At 35.3% G+C, this 11,433-nt stretch overlaps 1 protein-coding gene across 2 annotated transcripts in view; it reads right to left on the reverse strand.

Moving 5' to 3' along the window:
• LOC140165787 (hyalin-like) overlaps nucleotides 1-10,283 on the reverse strand; it is an 18,318-nt gene extending 8,035 nt beyond the window's left edge. For both annotated transcript variants that reach the window (XM_072189110.1, XM_072189109.1), the window contains exons 1-13: nucleotides 10,092-10,283; nucleotides 9,612-9,839; nucleotides 8,970-9,221; nucleotides 8,072-8,323; nucleotides 6,831-7,115; nucleotides 6,024-6,275; nucleotides 5,406-5,654; nucleotides 4,657-4,908; nucleotides 3,864-4,115; nucleotides 3,072-3,323; nucleotides 2,606-2,857; nucleotides 1,608-1,859; nucleotides 691-942 (exon numbers count right to left, since the gene is read on the reverse strand). In XM_072189110.1, the coding sequence (XP_072045211.1) occupies nucleotides 691-942; nucleotides 1,608-1,859; nucleotides 2,606-2,857; nucleotides 3,072-3,323; nucleotides 3,864-4,115; nucleotides 4,657-4,908; nucleotides 5,406-5,654; nucleotides 6,024-6,275; nucleotides 6,831-7,115; nucleotides 8,072-8,323; nucleotides 8,970-9,221; nucleotides 9,612-9,839; nucleotides 10,092-10,263 (3,202 nt within the window). In that variant the 5' untranslated portion in view covers nucleotides 10,264-10,283. The remainder of the gene's footprint in view (nucleotides 1-690; nucleotides 943-1,607; nucleotides 1,860-2,605; nucleotides 2,858-3,071; nucleotides 3,324-3,863; nucleotides 4,116-4,656; nucleotides 4,909-5,405; nucleotides 5,655-6,023; nucleotides 6,276-6,830; nucleotides 7,116-8,071; nucleotides 8,324-8,969; nucleotides 9,222-9,611; nucleotides 9,840-10,091) is intronic.
• Between the last annotated feature and the right edge of the window lie 1,150 nt (nucleotides 10,284-11,433).

Below are 11,433 nucleotides of genomic sequence, written 5' to 3' on the forward strand. Positions count from 1 at the left end.
GCGCCTTATCCATTAGGCTACCAGCTCCCACTAATAAACGGTGGTTAAAACTGGGTCTAATGTTGGCAGTCGAGGTATACAATACACATAAATATTACGCAAGTACACAAGTGAAGGAGATCATTACTGATGCTTAAAGGGGCATTTCGTGATCCACAGCCTCATCCCCCCATTTTTCTCAAAAAAAGTTGAGATTTCTATATCACTGGAAACCTCTGGCTACATAATGTTTATGTACAAAATATTTCTTGCAGATTAATTCGTTTAGCAAAGATATCGTGAAATTTGAATTTCGTTCTGGTGCACCAGAACGAAATTACAACGCATTGTCTATGGAGCAGTGTAATACACATAGTCATGCATAACTCGCGAACACAAAATCGGAATCAACTGAAATTTTGGGAATAGGTTTTTTTCGTGGATATCTAATGAAAACGACATAAATAGAGGATGCTAGGATCACGAAATACTCCTTTAATCGTTTCCCCAGTATAATATAAGTAAAGTAGGTAATGGGGATACGCATCCTGCATCCTGTCATTATTGGATACAGAAACCATTGAAGATGGGTCAGTTTCGCAAATATGTATTTTGAACATCGATATAATATAATGTCGTTGCCTTCGAATTGACATGATTTGGCAAGTGGCATTGTAATACTAAAATTACACAAACTGATATTCAACCTACCACTTCTGCCAATTATCTGAAAGGAGCATTTTTCAACGTTATTTGATGTATCCGCAAACAAATAGGTAACAGTAGTTTTCCCCACTCCAAACTGTTGTCCGGAAGAATGCGTCTTGACAAGCACAGTGGAGTTTCCTGATTCATCTGTAGCAGATGGCTCTATCCAGGTTACTGCAGTCCCAGTTGACCCAATTTCAACATCAGTGGGAATATCAGACGGACAATGCAATATTTCAGGTCTCTTGGTATCGACTATTTAAGTAATAAAAGATAATATAATATCGTTTACATCCAAATAATGTGCCTGAGAAAGCATAATTGGCGAGACCCAATCACATGCGGGTTTTTTTTTTTTTTTTTTAAACGCAACGTTTGACGCGATAGCGAACTCACGTTCAACCGCGTCACACAGCGGTCCAGGATCGCCTTAACGTGTGCCAAAGTAGGAACGGAACATAACCGTCCGACAAGCATGAAAATAATGTTATACAGAATGTTATACAGAAAACACAAACTTCATTGCGCCCTATTTTTCTCTTACTTCTGAAAAGTTGATCAAATGTATTTTGACATGTAAAGAAACCTTAAATCGTAGGATTTAATAAATCAAAACAATTATTTCAATCGGCTGATAATTTTTGAAGATATGCCCTCTTTAAGCAATGTACTCGTTTTTCACTCTGTCCACGGATGAGGTTTGGCTACATCAAAGATTAAAACAAAACACACGGATAATGACATGGGTAGATAATAGCATTAGACTTTGGAACGTTAAGGCGAAATTTTCATTTTGTGGATTTTGGACCCATATAATCATATGAAAGGATTTTTAAATGTGTGACGTTATTTAAATGCTGAATTTTGATTTGTCATATAGTTCGGAAATCATACCATGTTTGATAAATGTCAACACTTACCCTCGGACACTAATATTGTGAAGTTGCACGTAACACTGTTATTTGAACGATCGGTATACACGTATGACACACGAGTTGAACCAACGGAGAATAAGTCACCGGACATGTGTGAAGCGTTACGAATTGTCACAAATCCTGAGTTGTCACTAACTAACGGATCATTCCATTGAACAAGAACAGGTGGTGTGCCAATTTCTGTACGTTTATGCACGTCTTGTGGGCAGTTGATTACTTCTGGTGGCTGCATATCAACTGAAAAGGATGTAATTTGATTTTAATCATTACAAGAAAAAAAATCAGTTAAGTATATTATGATAAAAGTTTTGCTTTAGGCAGTACGTACGTTACTTACAATGCCACTATACAATAAAGCGTGACACCTTTCAATTAATGAGACCGTCAAATGCTAACTTAGCGAAGGAGTCACAGCAATTCATTAATACCTTAAATCCAAAAAATACTCGTTTACTTATCTTATACTTTCAGATTAAAAAAAAAAAATTTTTAAATACCAATACGTGCAATACCCGCAATTCTAGTGGCTGGAAATCTCGCATCCACCATATTTGACGCGAGGGGAAATCTAAATGTTGATACAAGGCCTACTACATACAATACTAGCACATGACTAAGGAAACGTTCTTTTGGGAGGGGGAAACAACTCGGAAGTAAAAGCTATACTCGGTACTCGAACCATGCATTATGATGCACACTCTCATTATTGAGGTTGAATGGTCCGGGGCACAATGCATTGAGCCACTGTGATCAGATCATGACCAACTACTTACTTTATCACCCACCGATCTACTATTTCGTTTGGTATTTGTTGACAACTTATCGTTATAATAAATGAAATTCGCAATATTTTATGACATAGCTGCAGTTATTCATAGCAAAAGTATAGCTACTTCGTTTTTTTCATTTTTAGCAACATACTGTCAGTGGGTGTATGAGGTGGTTTTTTCAACTTTATATCTTGTCATATAGCCCTCACTTACCACCTTTCCCAATGATATGAAAATTGCATGTCGCCATGTTGTCGGATGAGTCAGCAAATAAGTATGTTACTGTGGTCCTTCCTATTCCAAACTGTGCTCCAGGAGAATGCGTCTTTACCAGCAGTGTCACATTTCCTGAGTCATCTGTAATGGATGGCTCCGTCCATGTTACAACAGTTCCAGAAGATCCAATTTCAACATCAGTGAAAATATCAGACGGACAGTGCATTATTTCAGGTCTCTTGGCATCAACTACATGTATGTAACGATAAAAACGCATTAATAATGTTGTCCATTAGTTTTAAATTTGTGTTTCAATTTTACTACCCATGTCAACAGTCTTAAGTGTATTGATGAAAATTTAATAGAAACGCTTGTCTGTAATTTTTAGCTGCGTTACCAATGACATAACGTATATTCTTTTTAGTGAAAAATCGCTTAACAATTTTTTAAATCCCGTACTTACCCTGAGACACCGATATTGTGAAGTTACAACTAATACTGTTGTTTGAGCCATCGACATAGGTGTATGAAACAAGGGTTGAACCAATAGGGAATAAATCACCGGGTCTGTGTGAAGCGCTCCGAATGGTGACATATCCTGAGTTATCACTAGCCGACGGCTCGTTCCATCGAATAAGAACTTTTGACGTTCCAATGGGTACATATTTATGCACGTCTGATGGACAGTTGATTATTTCTGGTGGTTGCGTATCAACTAAAAAACAAATAATATAAATAAATCAATTCAGAGGGAGAATGGTTTGTTAATTAAAGCCATGTTATAACATTTCCATAAAAATTAGATTAGTATTTTTTTTCCAAAATGTTGGCTTTTACTGTCAGATATGCCCCTATTAATTTTCAGCTAAACAACTGAGGTAAATCAAAGAAAATTGGAATTTACTACCAGCACCGATGTCGTCAATGCGTGTCACTCCATTCGGCTGTGCTACGACACGATCCTTTATGTGTGTCGCCATGTACATGTACGTGCTGTGTTATGAACATCGAGTACACGTTCGACTAATATTGCCATCGTAATAATAAAACGACGGTTCTAGCGTTTTATTCAAAATCTCGGAAATCGATTTTTACAGGGTATGTTAGTTTAATAAAGTACATTATAATTATGTAAAATATTGAGGGCATCTTCCTCAGCAAATGTTATAATATGGCTTTAAGTAATATCAATATCAAAGTCTGTTTTGAGGGTTTGCGCCTTAACTAAAATGAATAACAAAAACCTATTTTTTACCGCCGTTTCCAATGATATTGAAACTACATGTCGCCATGTTGTTGGATGAGTCAACAAATAGGTACGTAACGGTGGTTTTTCCTACTCCAAAATGTTCACCAGTAGAATGCGTCTTTACAAGCAGGATTACGTTTCCCGATTCGTCTGAAGCAGATGGCTCCGTCCAGCTGACAGCAGTTAAAGTAGATCCAATTTCAACATTGTAGTGGATATCAGATGGACATTGCAATATATCAGGTCTCTCAGTGTCGACTATTTCAAGTTAAGAAATCAAAATGATAAGATTAATTGCAACAATTTCTTTCGTTTTCGTTTGAAGTGGACTTTAAATTGAATTACCTTTAAAATCTAGAAAGCAATATGAACCAATGTAATATAGATTTCTATACTTCGTTCCCTCTAATCATGTTAAATATAGGAGAAAAAGCATGAGAAAAACACAATATGTTGGAACACCATGATTTCAAGAATAGTGCGTGATGCGAAGGGAACCAGAGTAGAAAGCAAAAATCTTAGATATATGTAATATGTGTTTATGTCATTAAAAAATGGAATATTAAATGAATAAATGAATTAATAAATGCACTGATAAGTGAATAAACAAGCAAACGAACAAACGAATTAAGTAATGAATGAATGAATGAATGAATGAATGAATGAATGAATGAATGAATGAATGAATGAATGAGTGAGTGAATGAATGAATGAATGAATGAATGAATGAATGAATGAATGAATGAATGAATGAATGAATGAATGAATGAATGAATGAATGAATGAATTTAATAATTACCCGGCATCAAAGTTATCTCAAAATCGCATGACGCTGAATTTCCGCTGCCATCAACAAACACATACATGATGCTTGTGTTACCTGCAACAAAGTTGTTCCCTGAGAAATGACTTTGATATGAGAGTGATACGTTTCCAGAATTATCTGAGACGATAGGTTCAGCCCATGAAATACTTCTGTGCTCTTTGCCAATTTCGATTGTCTTAATTATATCATCTGGACAATAGTTTACACTCGGTTGTGTCGTATCAACTGTAAAAACAAAGAAAAACGTACGCACGCAGTTCTGTAAGTTTCTAATTAGGCATCATCTACCATAACCATGGCAACTTTGTTCATGCACCTGACAATAGGTTAGATTTGTCTACGGCAACTTTGTTACGTTACATCTACCCTTAAACAAAGTTTTTATTTTTACTTCATAACCTGAGTTCCTACTGAGGTTTTCTATCCATCAGTTTGATAACCACTTATTTCCAAAATATATGTTGTCATAATAGCCAGAGACAGTGTATGACACAGATGAGTGAATGAACTACATAGATAATATTTCACGACCATGTAGTTCATTGGAAAAGATGCTTCGATCACCTCAGGTATTTGTGCTATAAGAAATGTGTTACACAGGCACCGTTTGAATACATGGATTATTTATATCGATCTGAAAACGATGGGTTAATATTCTTGTGTAACTATTTTTCCTTTAATTATTGGCCCAAAGGAGTTATGGTATATATTTAGTAATTTACCTGGCGTGACATAAATTGTAAAATTGCATGTGGCAGAGTTGAGTGATGGATCTTCAAAAACGTATTTAACAAAAGTCAGTCCCGGTGGAAATATTTGTCCTGGCAGATGAATAGAAGTGGTTTGAACAATTCCAGAAAGATCAGTGACCGACGGGTAATTCCAGAAAACCGCTGTTCCGGTCATACCGAGCTCCATTGATGACTGAATGTCTGGTGGACAACTTAGTACTTCTGGTGGTGTAGAGTCAACTGTCAGCCATTTTAGAATGAAATAGAGTATGGTATAAATATTATAGGGTGAAGCACTGTTGTCCATGCATATTGTTCATATCCATGAGTATTTTTGAAAATCGTCTCTTTAGGGACCAGATAGTAACGTTTGCACAGTATTCATGTGGGATATGAGAGTACATCAGATATATCGAATTGCATTCTGAATACGGGGAATTTTCTGATATCAAATATGTTCGCCCTTTTTTGAAATTCGCGATATATTGCAAATTTTATGGCAATACAAATTGATATTTTTTATATTTATATTTATATACAGTCCAGAAGATTAGTATTTCTTTAGGAACCGATTATTTATCAGACTGTTTATTTATAACTCGTACTTACCTATCACAAAGGAAACATGAAAACTGCAAGTGGCCTCATTTCCCGAATCGTCAGTGAAAATATAGTTCACAAGTGTATTCTTAAGTGGTGAAAATACCGTTGGAATCCGTGACTTGTCAGACACGGTTACATTGCCAGACAAATCCGACGCTTGTGGGTCTCTCCATGAAGCAATTGCAGTAGTTACCCCTAACTCCACTATTCCAGTGATATCATCAGGACAATAGTCAACTGCCGGAGGTGTTGTATCAACTAAAAACGGAAAACAGACACTTTTGAGGGGGTTATCAATTTTATGGTTTTTACATATCTTGAATATAAAGATACTTTGCTCTACAGTTTTCCCCAATGACATCAGACATTCCTAAGCGAAGATATTGCGCTCGTAAGTTATGGTATTATAAAATTGTAAATTGAGATATCGGCCTTTAAAATATTATTGACAATTTATGTTGGGAGTAGGAATTACGTTAAAAATACAAGATGCCAGATATATTCGAGTCTGAAACTATATCAGACAATATTTTAAACATTAATAACATCACAAATTCGCAACAAATCCAAATTGTGAAAAAAATCACCCGGGCAGATTTTTGGCTATTTCTCCATTATTTTACGATCCTGCCCAAAAGTGTCTGCTTTCGATATACCACGTCACAATTGTAGGCTTTTGTCAATTGATTAAAACACACTTTGATTTAATATTGTCATCGTATGATCAAATAACGCTTCAACACTTAAATGTTATGGATAATACAATAACAATAAACGCAAATGTGTACAACCAAATGGTGACATAAAACAAACCTGGTGTTACCGTAACAGAAAAAGAACACGATGCAGAATTATGAGAGTCATCGACAAATAAATAAGACACTTCTGTTGTTGAATTCGCTAAGAATAAGTCGCCAGATTTGTGAGTGGAATTCATCAATGTTATAGTTCCATGTTGGTCAAACGCAGTAGGCTCTATCCAATTAACGGCAAGTTGTGATGTGCCCAACTCAGCATACTCGTAAATATCGACAGGACAGTAAATGATCACGGGAGAAGTTGTATCCGTGTACAAGTAAGTGGTATTCCCTGTGAATACTATAAATTAAATTAATGTTTATAATTAAAACTTTGGTTGGTGGTAGATGGCAATTGTACTTTTCAAATGCAAATGTGTTCTCCATTTCATACAGAATATCTATTTCTTCTGAGTAGCAATTTTCCTTAAGGGATGGGGTATGAACGTTTGGATAGTATTTATTGTGGGACATTAGAGCACATCAGACATATCGAATTGCATTCTGAATACGAAGAATGTCCTTCTGATATCAAATAATTTTGATTTTTGAAATTCGCAATGTAATACACATTTTATGGCAAATGATTAAAAATTGATATTTTTGATATTTAACAGTACTCAAGTAAACTTTATAAATCTGATGATTTATACTTAAAATGTGTGTAGGTGGGATGAAAAGCCGACGATCAATTGAAAATTTTGACCTTTCGTCTTAAAGATATGGATTTTTTTCCCAAAACACCAAAAAAAATAGGTCTTTTGGGGGAAAAATCCATATCTTCAATATTAACGGTCAAATTTTTCAATTGATCGTCGGCTTTTCCTCCTAGCTACATACACTTTAAGAATATATCATTAGATTTATAAAATTAACTTCGAAGACTGTTATATATCAAAAATGTGAAAAATATCAAATTTTTATAATTTGTCATAAAATTTGTATTATATCGTGAATTTCAAAAAATGAAAATTATTTGATATCAGAAAGATATTCTTCGTATTCAGAATGCAATTTGATATGTCTGATGTGCTTTCATGTCCCACAAAAAATACTGTCGAAACACTTAAAACGCTCATTCCAGATCCCTTAATTAAGGTTGAACCCAAAACATTATATCAGAATAACACACATGACACATTATCTATTATCGGCCATTGAAGAAATAGTGGATGACTGCATCAAAAGTGTGTTTGTTTATATGTCAAATAAAAAGGATGCATACAAGATGGTTGACATTCTCAATTACACAGTTACCTTCTTTTATATTGACTGAAAATGAACAGAGTGCTTCGTTGTTGCTACCATCTATAAAGAGGTAATCAACATTAGTTTCACCAACTGCGAATGGATCGCCGGGATGATGACTTTGAGATGCAAGTGTGACATTTCCTGATACATCTATAGCTGATGGTGGACTCCAGTAAACAGGTGTTGAAAATGTATCAGGCGCTACATCTTTGGTGATGTCTGATGGACAGGAGTGGATTACTGGAGGATTGGTATCGACTGTCAAAGATAACAATAAATCACAATATTCTGATATTGGAATTTACAGATTCTTTTGTTTGATCTGCGTACGCGTGCAAACGTCTTGAAATATATTAAATGCTAATTATATATCTTTGGGCGATGGCTGTAACACGTTCTGCTCAAACTTGAAGTATGAAAACTAATTTGCACTGCAATGGCAATTGATTGACTTGAAAGGTGTCGCCTGGGCCCTTCCTCTCCCATTTTTTTACAGACACTTCTTAGGTACGCTAAGTCTTAAGGCTCGATTGTCCTAGTTCAACCCTACCCCTAAACCTAACCCTGACCCCAGCTTTCGGACTAGCTAACCTTTTTCGGAATAATGAAACTATTTTCGGACTAGCAAAAAAAGAATTCGGACTAATGGAACTTATTTTCGGACTAGCGAACTTAGAGTTAGCACTAATAGTCAGTACTCGTATTTTCATCTCCTTGATTGCAAAGGTTTTTTGATAACAATGATACCCTGTTTCTGAATAATGATGGTCGGAGATTGAATTAAACCTTTTATTAAATCAAAACAAATTCACTGTTTTAAAAGTTTCTATTGAAACACTTATATAATATAATATAATTTTGATATAATATTGCGTTTATTTGTTGATGTTCATTGTCGTTTTACCTTCTCTGACGGTGATTGTGAAATTGCAACGGGCTATATTAAAGGAATCATCTGCAAATGTGTAGAGTACCAATGTTTCCCCAATAGGAAACATTTCCCCAGGAGTATGTGTGGCTAGTAATAACATTACACGCTCATTGTCGTCAGTTGCTGTCGGTTGTGCCCAATACACTGGTGTCCCACTGTTACCAATTTCGGCGAAAGCATCAATATCATCAGAGCACTCAGTAATCATTGGAGGCGTCCCGTCATCTTTAAAACAAAGAATTCATGACGTCGTTATATGATACAAATCGGCTAAAATAAATTTATGCTTACTAAAAAACTTAAACAAGCCAATTTTACATAACGTGACACTGATAAATGCCAGATTATTCAAAGTTATATAACTCATATAAATCACCAGAAAAACAAAATAAAAGTTAAAACAATATTACAAACTGTATTTATTATGTCTGTCAGCGTTGCCATGATAGCTGCGCGTTAGTGCAATGGAAAATGAACTATTGCAGTGGCGCGAAGTGCAATAGTATTTTTCTATTAATAGCAAAAATTATCAATAGTAATTGACCAATCAAATGATAAGAATCTTTGTATGAGTTATATAAAACATTTTAACATATTTCATCATAATATACATACCTATTAATGATACTGTAAAATTACAGTAGCCCTTGTTCTCTGAGGAGTCCACAAACGTATACACAATATCGGTTGGGCTTGTTATAAACATTCCAGGTAGATGAGATTTAAACACAGTTACATCTTCTGACAAATCGAATGCAGTAGGCTCTATCCATGAAATGTGTCTTCCGCCAACACTTAAAAAATCCGAAGGGCATTGAGTTACCACTGGCGGTGTTGTATCAACTGCAATATAACATAATAGTACCAGAGGTGACACTTAAATCATGGTTGTTCTATTACGAACGCATATGATAATTTCCGCTGGTACATACTCAACCACTTGATCATTTTAATTAAGATTTGCTTATAAAGCCGTCCTTAGTTTAGCGAACTTTGCCTGTTCGATGAGAGTGAAACTTAACTAGGAAGATTTTAGTCCCTTCCAAAATTCACGTTCATGATACGTGTAGTGCTTTTACCTACATATAAACGAACCTGTTTCCACCGTTACCAAAAACGTGCAGTTAGCTGTGTTGTTTGACATATCAACAAAGACATATGTAACCCGTGTGCTTCCAAGAAGAAATTCTGAGCCAGGTGTATGAGATGGTATTCTACGTGGTATGCCAGACAGGTCAGTTGCATTAGGCTCACTCCAAGAGACCATCGTTCCATTCTTACCAAGTTCTGTTGTTGTCTGCACCCCACTTCGACAATTCATTACTTCAGGACGAGTAGTATCAACTAAAGAGAGTTACAAAACAAACAATATAATAAGTTTATCCAGCAAAAAGGCATATGTAACGAAATGGAGGGAAGTACTCGGGGGAAGGTCTCTATAAAGTAGAAGCAAAGACAATAATTGCCGATGTGTCTTCATTTTTAGACCAATAATCACCGGTTTTTTTAAACTGAAATAGGGGCAAATTGCAACGGTTTTGCTCGCGCACTGGCCCATTAAATACAAATATTCACCTTCAGTTTGGGATCAAACAGTCTGCAATTGAAATTGCAAATGTGCCAGTAAACAAACTATGCTCGTCCCCTCTGAATTTTAATTCTTCCGTTGCCACTGAGTTAAATGGAACATATTTATATAGTGAAAATAAAATTAACTGTAATTTTGTTTTTAATTAAAACAAATATAGAAATGTAAAATCGCTCATTTCTTCTGTTCAACTTTGCGATAGACACCTTAAAAACAAACAAAATTAGATCGGTCCTACGAACTAGTGGACTGCTGCAATCATTCGTCCTGCTTTTTCCAACCAGAAAATCTTCTCACACATAAATATTATTAATGTTTTGTAAGGTTTGATATATATTTAAAAATCTAACGAATACGTGTACTTCATCATTGTTACTTTTTTACTTTAAGCCGTTGGTTTATGTATGCATCTGGGTTTCCTTCTTTTAAAAGGGCATTTCGTGATCCACAGCATCATCCTCCCACTTTTCTCAAAAAAAAGTTGAGATTTTTATATCACTGGAATACTCTGGCTACATAATGTTTATGTACAAAATATTTCTTGCAGATTAATTCGTTTAGCAAAGATATCGCGAATTTGAATTTCGTTCTGGTGCACCAGAACGAAATTACAACGTATTGTCTATGGAGCAGTGTAATACACATAATCATGCAAAACTCGCAAACGCAAAATCGGAATCAACTGAAATTTTGGGAATATGATTTTTTCGTGGATATGTACTGAAAAATGTCATAAAAAGAGGATTCTAGGATCACGAAATACTCCTTTAAGCTACCGATTGCGATGTTCCATACGCGGCAAATTTATATATCCCCACGTTTATACATATGTGACGTGTCATATCAAAA

This window comes from Amphiura filiformis, chromosome 12, assembly GCF_039555335.1.
Source record: "Amphiura filiformis chromosome 12, Afil_fr2py, whole genome shotgun sequence".
Classification (NCBI taxonomy): Eukaryota; Metazoa; Echinodermata; class Ophiuroidea; order Amphilepidida; family Amphiuridae; genus Amphiura; species Amphiura filiformis.